The sequence below is a fragment of the Furipterus horrens genome, unplaced genomic scaffold (genome assembly GCF_987537825.1).
Source record: "Furipterus horrens unplaced genomic scaffold, mFurHor1.1.pri manual_scaffold_8, whole genome shotgun sequence".
NCBI classification, from domain to species: domain Eukaryota; kingdom Metazoa; phylum Chordata; class Mammalia; order Chiroptera; family Furipteridae; genus Furipterus; species Furipterus horrens.
In genome coordinates this window covers 93086378-93099657 of record NW_028327178.1, presented here as the reverse complement: position 1 = coordinate 93099657, position 13280 = coordinate 93086378, and the positions used below count along the sequence as shown (strand labels likewise).

The 13280-nt window shown below is 42.1% G+C and overlaps 1 protein-coding gene and 1 long non-coding RNA gene across 4 annotated transcripts in view; one reads left to right on the top strand and one right to left on the bottom strand.

The window, feature by feature from the left end:
* Nucleotides 1-4996, top strand: part of LOC150003501 (uncharacterized) — a 29488-nt gene extending 24492 nt beyond the window's left edge. For all 3 annotated transcript variants that reach the window (XR_016512770.1, XR_016512772.1, XR_016512771.1), the window contains one exon: nt 3781-4996. This is a non-coding gene — a long non-coding RNA (uncharacterized LOC150003501). The remainder of the gene's footprint in view (nt 1-3780) is intronic.
* The window catches only part of CNBD2 (cyclic nucleotide binding domain containing 2), a 47769-nt gene that overhangs the window by 20491 nt on the left and 13998 nt on the right, over nt 1-13280 (bottom strand). Inside the window, exons 5-8 of the mRNA XM_090286338.1 lie at nt 11720-11876; nt 10827-10978; nt 8905-9043; nt 374-488 (exon numbers count right to left, since the gene is read on the bottom strand). Coding sequence (XP_090142464.1) covers nt 374-488; nt 8905-9043; nt 10827-10978; nt 11720-11876 — 563 coding nt within the window. The remainder of the gene's footprint in view (nt 1-373; nt 489-8904; nt 9044-10826; nt 10979-11719; nt 11877-13280) is intronic.

Here is a 13280-nt window from a genome sequence, read left to right as displayed (position 1 = left end):
GGCCCTGGATTCAAACACAGTTTGGCTTCTAGACCTATGCTCTAAACCCAGCCCAGAGGCTTAAGTACCCACTAAAGTCATTCTGCTAATCAGTGGGATGCACAGCAGGATTTAACTCCAAGCTCTCTTTTCCCCCTGCCCTCTGTCTGGGGGAACCTGAAGCGAAGAGGAAAAGCTGAAAAAGAGTGGGAGAGGTGGCTGGAGCTTAACCTGGCCAGGGTGTGTGGACCAGGTTTCCACAGCTTGTAGAAGAAGGGATCCAACCAGACATCCTGCCAGGCCTTCTTAGCTCTATGTACTGGGAACTGGAAACAGGATAGGACCAGGCGCCCCCTGCTGTGCCACCAGCTGCCATATACAGACAGTGGCTTACCTTTGAAGCTGGTCTTCAGAGCTCTGTCATCTGTCAGCTCCAGATGCTGCCAGATCCACTTGTAGTAGAAAGGTGAGGCACTAAGGTCTAATAGCCGCAGGACTTCACAGCTGCCCTGGACACATCAAGGAACACAAAACCAAAGGTTCAATCTCGAGGGCTCCAAGTGGGCCACACTTTGAAAATAAGCTCTCTATATTATGACACACCTTATTTTGTTTTATTTGCTCAATACAAGTAGTTCAAGGTCCTTTTAAAAAAAATTAAAATGCTATATACTTATAAAAATTCAAATAGCTAAAAAGGAATGAGAACCAAATACAATGCTGGCACTGGAAAATAATCATTGAGGATGTTATTGGGACACTTGGTGAATCTGATTATGGATTATAGATTATACTGTTTATTTAAAAATATGTTTATTGATTTTAGAGAGAGAGGAATATTGATGTGAGAGAGAAACATCGATTGGTTGCCTCCTATACATGCCCCAACCAGGGATCGAACCTGCAACCTTTTGGTATATGAGACAATGCTGCAACCTACTGAGCCACATCAGCATGGGCTATAGATCATATAGCAATGTTAAATTCCCAGGTTTCGATAATTATTCTATGGTTATTTTCAGATTTTAGAGAAAATATTCATATAAGTATACAGGGGTAAATACGTATGATGAATGACATTTAACCTTCAAATGATTCAGGTAGGGAAAAATATATATATATTAAAGCAGATGCCACAAATGTTAACAATTGGTGAATCCAGGTTAAGGTTTTAAAAATCTAAAATTATTCTAAATTAAAAGTTTTAAAATATTTAAACCAAACAGAACAGAGAAAGTTAAAACTATGTCAATCTTAACACCAAGAAATAATGAGTAATAATATTTTAGTGCATATTATTTCAAAATTTTCTCTATCAGCATATACAATTTTTTTCATAAATGAGTCCATTTATATAAACAGACTTTTGTAAATTTTTTTAAAACTCAATGTATCAAGGACATCTTTTCATGCAAAGCAATATGGTTCTACATTATTCCTTCTAATGATTGTATATTATTCTATGTGTGCCAGAATTTGCAAAAAACTGAAAATATTCAGACGAGCAAAAGATGTCAGACACAAAAGCACATATTGTATAATTCCATTTATATGAAGTTCAAGAACATGTAAAAGTAATCTGTGGTGACAGAAGTCAGAAGTGTGGTTACCATAGGGGGAATGTGTCTGGGAAAGGGCACGAAGGAGCCTTCTGAGGTGCTGAAAATGTGCTCTATCTTGATTTGGGTGATGCTTACACAAGTGAATACATATGTAAAAATTCACCAGCTGTAAAATTTAGATTTGAGTTCTTTATTGCACATATTTTTGAAGATTAATATTTAGCTTATTTCTAATTTGTCAGTATTATATATAACTCTGATTTTGTTCAGGACAGCGAAATCCCAAGTTTAAAAAAATTGCCATCTTTCCAAACTCTCCAGCAGTGAATGTGGCAGTGACTCAGTTCTGGTTAATGAGATGTTAGTGGAAGACTGAGGAATAAAATAGGAAAGTTATGGTAGTCCTTCCCCCTTCCCTTTGCTTGAAACTCAGTTGTGATGGCTGGAGGTGGAATAGCTGTATTGTGATCATTAGGATGAAAGCCATAAGCTGTGGATGATGAAGGGAGAAGCTAGAAGGGGCCTGGGTTCTGGAAGACTTCCTAGAACAGCTCTTCTAGCCCTAGATTGCTTAAATCTACGCTTTACTCCATGAGGAAAGTTATTATTCATTAAGCCACTGCAGGTCGGTTTCTGTGACTTGCAGAGGTCAGCAACTTTATAATCAACAATGTTGTCCATACATCTTAATGCACAGAGTGGTCATTAAGGCAGTTCACAAATACTTGAATTCTCCTCTCAGACACATGGCAGGATTGTACTTACCCACTCTTTGAACTAGGCATGGCCTTCTTACTTGCTTTGACCAGTTTCTGTTAGCACAATGATGTGTGATGCTCTCAGTGGAAACTTGAAAAACCAGTGCTTGTTCTCAACATTCTCTTCCCCCATCCTATTGATCATGGGAGCATGAGTCCCTGAGTGACCATAAGGAGCAAGACCAGCTGGCCTGCTATGATGAAGTAGTAGGTTGAAGGAATAGATCTTTGTTATTAATCCACTGAGATTTGAGGATTGTTTATAAATGCAGCACAATCTAGTTTAACTAATAGAATACCCATGCTTGATTATCTCCTTGGGATTAATTCCTAAAGGTATGCATGGGGTTTTTTTTACAGATTTTATTTCTTTACTTTTAGAGAGAGGAGAAGGGAGGAAGAAAAGAGAGGGAGAGAAACATCAATATGTGAGAGAAACATCATCAGTTTTCCTCTTGCACACCCCAACCAGGGGCCTGGCCCGCAACCCAGGCATGTACCCTGACCGGGAACCGAACACATGACCTTTCGGTTTGCGAAATGATGCTCAACACACTGAGCCACACCAGTCAGGGTTATGCATGTTTTCAATACACTTTGCCAAACTGCCCTCCAGAGATGTTATATCAGTTTTCACCCTCTCTAACAGTGCATAACAGAGCCCCTTGTAACATCTTTTTGTTACATTGACAACTGGGTTTTCACAATCCTTTTAATCTTTCCTACTCTGAGAGGCAAGAAAAATGTCATTTTAAAATTCGTGTTTTTATAAAATCTTACCCTTTTTTAGTAGAACTTCTAAGAGACACATTATGAAGGATAAAGGTTCAAGAGAGATTACAGTTGAAGAGGAGAAGAAGGGATAAAAACATTTAATAAGCCCTTATTATATGCCAGGCATTGTGCATGGAGCTTTATTCAACATTCATTCAGCAAACATTTATCAACAAGGAACTGCAGGTGCTAGAGAAAAACACTCCAATAGTTTCTTCCTAGAAAACCTCTCATGGGTATTTAATCACATCTGTATCTGTGGAGAAAACAATTTCACCATGTGTCCCCAAATGATAAACTGTTCAAAATGAGTTGATTATGGGCATTAATTATGTTTGTGATGCCAGCAGGCAAATCAGGTTCCACTTTCTTGGGTCTCAAGTAGTCCCAGCCACCAGCTGCTGATTTTGCCCTCTAGTGGTAATATGAGTAAACTACAGGAGTCAGGAGATCCCAGTCTTTAGCAGATGAACACTCAAGGAGCTAGCTAGACAGGAAATAAAAATGGAAAAAAAAAGAGCAGTCCCTTTCCAGGGGGCAGGTGCTCTTCAACTACAGCTACAGGGGCCACACCTGGTGTTGCCTGACCTTCTAACTATGCAAAAGAAGGCAGAAACCAGAATTTTTATGTACAATCTTCACCTTAATAATTAAATCAGTTTTCTTTCTAATCCTCACCTGAGGACATTTTTTTTCATTGCTTTTAGAGAAAGAGGAAAGGAGAGAGAGAAACATCAATGTGAGAGGAAAGCATCAATTGGTTGCCTCCTGCACGCATCTGGACCGGGGATCACACGTGTCCAGACCTGGGACTGAACCTACAACCGAGTTATTTGCCTGACTGGGAATAGAACCCACAATCCTTTTGGTTATGGGAGGACACTCCAACCAGCTGAGCCACATTGGCCACGGTTAATTCAGCTTTTAACAGAACACTAGAAGGGACAAACCAAACTTATATGGTGGTCAGGATGAGTTTGTAACATCTGGATTATTTTTCTCAGAATGAAGTCAAGCAGTACTGCATTAGAATCACCTGGACAGTTATTCAAAATGCAGTTTCCCAGAGTTAATGAATCCAAATCTCTTTGGTGAGGCAGGAATCTGCCTTTTTAAGAAACACCCTATGTATTCTTTATGCTTACCAAAATCTGAAAACTCCTCCCTTAAATCACAGGTTCTCCAACTTTAGTGTGCATCAGAATCACCTGAAAGGCTGTGAAAACACGTTACTGAGCTTCCCTGCTCCCAGAATTTTGGATTTAACAGCTCTTGGGTGGGCCCGAGAATTTGCAATTTTAATGAGTTCCCAGGTGATTCTGATGCTGCTAGTTCAGCCACAACTCTCTGAGAACACTGGATTAAAGAATAAATGTTAATTGAGTAAATGCAGACATCCCGCATATAACACGGTTTCACTCTAAGACGGCTTGAAATTGGGGAAACCCCTCATATAACATGGTACTTCTATAACATGATTTTGCTCTAACACGATAAGACTGTAGAAGATATCAAAGAATTGCTGGTAGAAGAAGAAACTGATGAAAGCAATTTTGGTGGAAATGACATCTGAAATGTGCCAAAATAACTTAGGGGACTATAGCACTGATGAAAACAAAGAAGTTAAACTGTTTACTCTAAAAAGCATAAAGAAAGGCCTAGACTTAGCCGAACAGTTAGTCATATTTCTTAAACGAAGATCCTAGCACTGCAAGGAACACAAAGTTTAAGAGAGAACTTCAAAAGTGCTTAGCACCGTGTAACGAAATTTATAAAGATGTCTCAGCTAAAAGGAAGCAATCTAAAAAAACAGATTTTTTGCAAAATGTAGAGCATAGAAATCAAGATAATGCTGAAGAAAGTTCAGAGGATGAGAATATCTTGTCAAAAATAAAATGCATTTGATTAATGGAGCTTAGTAATGATGACAAAGAAAACATTACTTAATTCATATTAATATGTAATAGTTTCAATGAAAATTGCTTTAATAAAGATATTTCTCTTAATTATAAAAATATAATCATATTTAAAAAAATTTTTGGAACCTAACCCCCCATTTTGTACTAGTTCTTTGTTTCATATAACACGAATTCACATAACACAGCATTTGTTAGGAACCTAACAACTGTGTTATACGGAGGTTACCTGTATATGCTAAATTCTCCTCCTTACAGACTTTAGGAGGTAAGTTGGTCCCATTTTACAGATGAAGAAATGGAGACCAAAACAGATTAAGAACCGTCTACTACTTTCTGGTAGTTGGGATGTAATCATCCTGCTGATTAAAGGAAGTCTTGAACTCATAACTCTTCCCCCTCAATCTTTTTAGGAAGATTCTTAGGAAAAACAATTTTTAGGACCAACAAAGCAGATATCAGGGAGGAGAAGAATTGTAAATTATTCAAGTTGACCTTCAGGACTACCACTTCTTCTAGGCTCTCTCCCATCTCTTCTCATATCACCACCAAGATTCTCCAAACTTATATAAATCCCAGGCACATCCCTACTGCAAGCTTGGCTTCCCACTATTCCCCTCAGCTGGCAAGGACCTCATCCTCATCTCCACCCTAGTTTGGGTCAGACCCTATGCATCCACTCCTCTTGTGTGTAGAGGCTGGAAGCCAAACCCTGCATTTCCTAAGCTCCCTTGCAGCTAAAGCTCTGGATGTGATCTGGGTTTTGCCAATCCGATGCACTTGGGTAGGCTTGGTTTTGGAACTGCCAGACATCCACTTTGTTCCTGGAGGTGGTGGCTATAGAAGTGGCTTCCTGAATGCAGCAGGAGCAGCAGCCGCTGTGGCAGTCCTGATCTGGACTCTGATCTGGAGTTGTTCGGGAGTCATTTTGGTCTAGGTCTGTTTCTTCAGGCCTCTCCCAATGCCCAGTAAATCTGTTAGCCATTTAATATCCTGCAATAAATCCCTTTCTGCCTATGTTAGCTAGACTGGACTCTGTTCCCTAGAACTGAACCCAGAATAACACAAACTCATCCCAGGTGGTGCTGCTAGGTTTAACAACTGGCTCTCTAGAAAAATGTACACAAATCTATAAATCATACTGCTATGAAGAGTGTGTTATACACCATTTATAAATAAAAAATATACCACACTCTTATTGGAAATTCCACATAGCCAATTGATTCTCACAGAATGCTTCTGTGGACTTTGGCTGAACTCTTATATCCATGGCCAATTTACACTCACAATTCAACCATGATCTGACAAATGAAATTGTATCCCAGTCCACTGTTTTCTCAATAAATGTAATATTATTAAGTCTGATTCCTAATTTGCTGGTAAACGATTTCTCACTCTCATATAAATTATACTCATTAAATTGAAACCTCTTTTAGCTTTATCACTATGTATATCAGAACTTCACTGTTCATCAATGATATGACTAATTTCTAAGGTATATCAGATAATACTTTTTAAATACTAGAAGAATATTTTCTCAATTTTCTTCTCTTCACAGTGTAATGGTTACAGACCCTATCCATTATTAAATATAACCAGCATTATAAGCACTTTCTCTATAGCTTACTTAAGAAAATCAGCAAAACCATAAATCAAGACCTAACTTAGAGTGTCTGCCAATTCCCATTGTGTAAATACTCCCATGGTGGCCGATTTTAAGCTACCAATGTGAGTGAACTCACGGAATGTGGAGTTGAGAACAAATGTACACAACTATATAGTAGTTCCACCATACAGATGCAATAGACATAAGTAACCTCAAAATCATCACTAGTACTAAAATGCAACATCATTAGAAAATGGTGAGTTTTCAGCATTTATTACTCCTGTTTTCAATATAATATACTTAATTATAGGTTTATATAATTTAACTTTTAATAATTATAGTGTTTTTTGACACACAGAATTCCTGAAAACGTAATCAGTTCTCAAAGGTCCCTATGAGCTAGCTCCAACACATAATCAATTTTGTCCCCTCCTTTTGTCTAATGGTTCAATACTTCAAGGTTCATCTCCCACCTCACCTCTTTCAGTGTTTAGAGAGCTCTCTCTCCTGAATTTTCTTTTTTAATTTTTATTCATTGATTTTTAGAGAGGGAGAAGGGTGAAAGACAGAGAGACAGAGAGAGAGAGAGAGACCTGATGTTCCATTTATTTATGCATTCACTGCTTGATTCCTGAATGTGCCATGACTGGGGATTAAACCCAAATCCCTGGTGCATCAGAACGATGGTCTAACCCCCTGAGCCACCTGGCTAGGACTCTCTCCTGAATTCTTGTAACTTACATACAGAGATTGCACTAATCGCTTGGTAGTTGGCATTGACTCCTTTGTGTATGCTGAGAATCCAGTGGAGGAAATATATAAGGAGAGAGAACCAGTCTTTTCCATCCCTGTATCCCTCCTGAGCCTGGACCAATGTGTCATGATCTTGGCAAAAACTCGACAAGTGTCTGTGGTGGCTTAACATTTAGATAATAGGTACAGGGAAAATACTAAAACTTTGGTGGCAGAACTCTGGCTCTGCCACTTAGTAGCTAGGTGGACTCTCTTAAGGTGTCTTAGCCACAACAGCCTTCTGTAAACTTAGGATAATAATATCTTCCTTATAAAGCTTTGGTGAATATCTATGGTGAAATAGTACAAATAAGGTTATTCATCAAAACACTGAAATAACAAAAGATTGAGACAACTTAAATATTCATCAATAGGAATCTGGTTAAGTAAATTAAAGTAAACCACACAGTAAAATACTACACAGGTGGAAAAAAGAATGAATGTGTCTTATATGTACTAATATGAAACAATCTACAGAAATAGTCTTAAATGAAAGAGCAGAGCACAAAATGGTCTGTGTAGTTTGATGCCATCTATTAAAAAAAAGGAATATCGCCCTGGCTGGTGTGGCTCAGTGGATTGAGCATCGGCCTGCGAGCCAAGTGTCGCTGGTTCAATTCCCAGTCAGGGCACATTACTAGGTTGCGCGTCAGGTCCCCAGTTGAGGGCGCAAGTGAGAGGCAACCACACAGTAAAAAAATAAAAAATAAAAAAAAGGAATAAACATATACACATGCATTTGCCTATATCTGTAGAGAATATATGCAGGACAGACATGCAGGAAACTGATGACAGTGGTTGCCGCTAGGGAAGAATACCGGGGGGCAAGAGAAAGAGATGAAAAGAAGACTTACCGCTCTTTTGAACCTTTTGAATTTTGAACCATGTGAATGTATTACCTATTCCAAAACACACACACAAAAATTAATGATGCTAGTAGAAACCCTGGCACAAGTCAAAGAACTTCAAAAATGGTGATTCTTAAGATGTTAATAATGATTAACTACTTAGGGTCTGAGCAGAATCAACAATGGACAGAAAGTTCAACTCAAATTCCAAATCCCAGCTCCTGAGGAGGAGAGCTTTGGACCCAGCCTCTGGTCCTCAGCAACTGTGTGACCTTGGACAAGCCACTTAACCTTCCTGTGCCTCCAGTTTCCTCTCCTGTAAAATGAGAATAACAGTAATACCAACCTCCTTTGTGCTGCTGTGTGGCTGAAATGAAATAAGTATGTGAAGCACACAGCCTGGTCCACAGTAACCACTCAATATGTTAGATTTTCTTTTCATTATCAACCAACAGAGAAGGTGGCAAAGGCATAAAACAATTCGCAAAAGACCAAATTTAGGTAGTAAACAAACATGATTAATCTTAGTAGTAATCAGAAAAATATATAAATTAAATCCTCAATGAGGCAGCAAGGGCCAGTGGCGGGTGCTGAAAACCCCACCTATCCAGCCATAGGATGTTATATTAGGCGCGTTCTCCCCAGCTAACCCCAACCCAGACTTCTTACCCTGCAAACAAACATGATGGAGGACGAGTCAACAATGTCTTTTGAGATCAGCTGTCCATAAGAGTACTTCTCCACCTTCCCCAGAGTTACCAGCTTCCAGAGCTTCTCGTTAGACAACGATCGTAACAGATCCATCTTCCTGAAAGGAAAAGCCTGTTACAATTCATCGCCCTCCATCACAGAAGGTGCACAGCCTTAGCAATTTCCAGAAAGGGAGCACATTCTGTTGTTGGAAGATTTCACATACCTTCCAATCACCTCGCCTGTAACCAGTCTCCTATAACACATTGCCTTGGCTCCCTCTACCCTCTTCTCCAGGCCCTTGCCTGCAGCCACTCCCCTCTGCTGCTTCTCAGATACAATGTGTGATCCCACAGCTGTGATTCTCTCACTTCTGTTCTCCTCCAGGAGACTTTCTCCAGCTCCATTGCCCACAACCTTGTGGCTCACGAACCTACTCCCATCCCAAGGAACACCCTGAGAGGGCCTCACTTCAGCTCACCAGCTATTCTGCCCCCCAAGCCCAGAAGTTCTGGCCCTAATTTGGTTTGGGAAGCTCATTCTTACCCATTTCCTGAGGCCTACTGGCTGCAAATAGTCAGCCCTGGGAAGTGTCTGGACTCGCCTCTTCTTGCCAGATTGTTCCCTGTGGCTGAAGGCCCACCACAGTGACCACCTTTCACCTGACCTCATACACCACATACATGTGTTTGTTTTTCCTCATGTGTGGCCCAAAGGGCTACTACCAATAGTCTTAAATAGTCTCAGCTCAGAACTCAGTGACTCAGGCCTCAGTGGGGGCATCGAATTCCATCCAGAGCACCAAAGGGGAACAGGGTTGGTGCTATGTCTAGATGAGAAGGATCTGGAGACACTGGAAGGAAAGCAGGGCCACCATAGAAGGAGCACCTACTATGTGCCAAGCATTGGGCCACACACTTCCCATGATCCTCTCATTTGATGCTTACAATGACCTTGGAAGAGAGGAATTCATAATCTCCATTTCAGAGCAGGAGACTAATGCTCAGAGAAGTGAAGTGACCTCTCTAGGGTCACATGGCTGATAAGCACAAGAGCTGAGACTAAAGGAACCCAGCCCTATATTTCCGCTGTATGAACAAGTGAACTGCTCCTCCCTTGGAGACTAAATTCCCCCTTGTCAGGCTCCAGCCCCTTTGTGAAGCTCTCTCTCAGCTCTAGTCCACAGGGACTCTCTGCCTATCATGATTCTCTATAGCCTGCAACCTACAACTGCATTTTCAGTGCCAGTGCATATATCACCTGACTTTCAGTCTTTCCCTAAAGATGAATAACTAAAGTAACTAAACGAGTACCTGCATGTGCCTGGCACTATGACAACACAGGGAATACACAGTGCAAAGGGAAGATATGGCCTTTCCACCATACTGCTTACTGTCTGATGAGGCAAATGCACTGTAAGGAAAGTATTGTGTAATCAAGAATTAGTTTGGATGGGGCTTTACAGAAATATAGTGTGATAAAAGCATTGAAGGGCACGCTCTGTATTCTGGGGTGAGGCCCAGAAACTTCTGAACATCTCAGACATCCTGGGACATCCCCATCCTTAGTCTACTTCCCTCACTGTAAACTGGGGAGAATAAGAGAAAATCCTCACAGGACTGAATGTGAAATTAGATAAGGCAAGTAGCACCCTGCTTGTCCTGCAAGCACTCAGTACAAGTTAGCCATTCTAGTATTACTATCCCCCAAGGAAGGGATATTCGAGCTGAGACCTGAAGGTATAGTAGGAGTCTGACAGAGAAGCTGGGGGGGGGGGGGGGGTGTACCGAAGATGATTTCAGGCAGGGAGAAAAGCACCGAGAGTTTCCCACCAGGCCTGGGACATATTTCGGCACCTAACAAACACCCAGGGGGAAGATGCTGGTTGATGATGGAGTTACCTAAAAAATCCAAACCGAAATTGAGCATCCTTTTTAACTTCCTGGGCCAGGTTATTAGCAAGGAAATCCTCTTGGTCGACAACCAAGAACTCTGTTTCTTCCATACAGACCACAGTGGCCCTCCTTACTGAAGAACTCAGAAGACCCATTTCCTGTTGGGTAGACAGGGGCACAGGCAAGTGAGAGGCTACCTCTGGCTTCCTGCTTGCAGCCTTACACACCAATTCCCTGCTTCTCTCTCTCCCCACCCCACCTTCCCTGGAAATCTCCCCTCCCCAGGCTGCAGGCTTGCAGGCCAGCCCTGTGCTCCTGTTCATCCCCCCTTCTATGGGCCCACTCCTTCCTCTTAATATACTGCCTGCACGTCTGACCAGGCCGGAGACAGGAAGCTGGATAGGCCACACTGAGGAGTCACTGTATCTCTAAGGGATTATATAGGGAACATACTCCTTAAATATCACAAATGAAGAGTTGGCCTTGGCCCTGACAGGTGTGGTTCAATTGGTTGAGCGTTGCCGTGCAAAGCGAAAGGTCACCGGTGTGATTCCCAGTCAGGACACATGCCTGGGTTGTGGGTTCAGTCCCTGGTTGGAGTGCATGCAGGAAGCACATGATCAATGCAGTTCTCACACATCAATCTTTCTCTCTTTCTTTTTCCCTCCCTTCCCCTCCCTCTAAAAAATATGTAAATAATATCTTAAAAACAAATAAGTTGGCCTTGGGCATCACTTGCTCCAACTCAATCGGCACTTGACAGGTAAGGGTGCTGGGACCCACAACGGGACTGTGGCTTGCACAGAGCATAAGGTAGGACTCGGTCTGGCCGAGAGGTTCTAACAGGAATCCTCTCACACCCCACCCCACCCCAGGAAGCCAGGCCCTTCCCCCGTTACCCCAAAACAGTCGCCTTTGTACAGCAGCATCGGGTGGGGGTCCAGGAAGGCACTGCTGCCATCCTCATCCTCGGTCACTGCGACTCTGCCCAGGTAGATGAAATAAAAGCTGTTGCTCTTCTGCCCCTTCTTTGTGATCACACGCCTGCGACCAAACCTGGGAAAAGATCATGGCAGTTTGATGTGGTAGCAACGCAGAGCCCAGTCCATGCTGGGAGCAGAGCTGGACTGGTAGTGCTCTTGGCTCAGGAGCATGAGAGCACAGACCGGGACTAGAAAGGACCTCAGGAGAGCCCGGTCCCAGCACCATCAGGCTTCACTTCTTCAGTAACACCTTTCGAGTGCTCACCTCTGTTAGACTGAAGCTTCTTGAGAGCAGAGCCTTCGTCAGTCTGCTTAGGCACGCAGTAAATGCTCAATGAACAGTTGTGAAATAAACGAATGAACAAATGCTAAAAGCAATGGCTAAGTAGCTAAATAATTAAGAGCGCTGGCTTGAGAGTCAGACCAGAACCCCAATCCTGGTTCTGCTCCTGTGCCAGTGGGTAAATCATGTCCCCTTTCTGAGCTTCAGTTTACCTAGTCTATAAAATACAAATAAATATATCTAGACAGAGAGATAAATGGTCTTATTATGATACTCAAGAACTCACTACCCAACTGGGAACCCTTAGAGTAGAAGCACCCAGGTCCAGAGAAAACTGGGAGTTAGTTCTTAAGCTCAGAGGAAAGTTTCTGTATTTCAAATGCAAGCTCAAATCTAACTTCTTTCAATATTCATTCATTTCCTTCCCTCATTCAATAAGTTAAATAAATGCCAACTGTGTCTATCAGGCACAGTGAGAAAGGACACAGGTTTTGTTCTCAAAATTATAGTCAAGTAAGGCTTAAAAATGCTTATGAAGAGGTAAGCACAAGCTAATTCAGAAGCACAGAGAAGGGACATTTAACATAGCTTAGGAAGGCCAGAGAAAGTTCTGGGGTAGTATCTGTCCAGGTGGACTAAGAGATGGAAGGATGTGCCAGGCAGACGGACCACCACGTCCAAAGGCAGAGCGGAGGCTGGAAGCATGACACATTCAAAGGAGTACTGTAAACTCCATTAGATAGGAAAAATGGGAGGTGAGGAGGTCAAGGGAGTACTGGAAGAGAAATCAGGCTTGGTCCAATCACAAGGACTTCAAAAGCTGGGCTACATTTGGATTTCACCCAGAGGGAAATGGAGAGCCCCAAGTCTGCCCTTTAGTCTCTGCCAAGGTCTGATGAATCGGTGGCCTTGGTAGAAGTGCCCCAGTGTTTCCCAGACTGCTGCCATTTCCCTCCAGGCCAATCTCTCTGCACTGCCCTCAGCAGGTCTTCCTCATCCACCTTCCTTTCCTCACAGAGCTACCAGCAACAGGAGAGCCAACCCCCTGCACAGGCCACCAGTGTTACTTCCTTTGTTTCATTAGTTAATCCACACTGCTTCCCCTGCCTGGAATGGCCTTTCCTCTCTTCTCCACCTACTCAAATTCTTTCAAGGAGCTCAAGGTACAGCTCAGATCCTATCTCCTCCAATAAG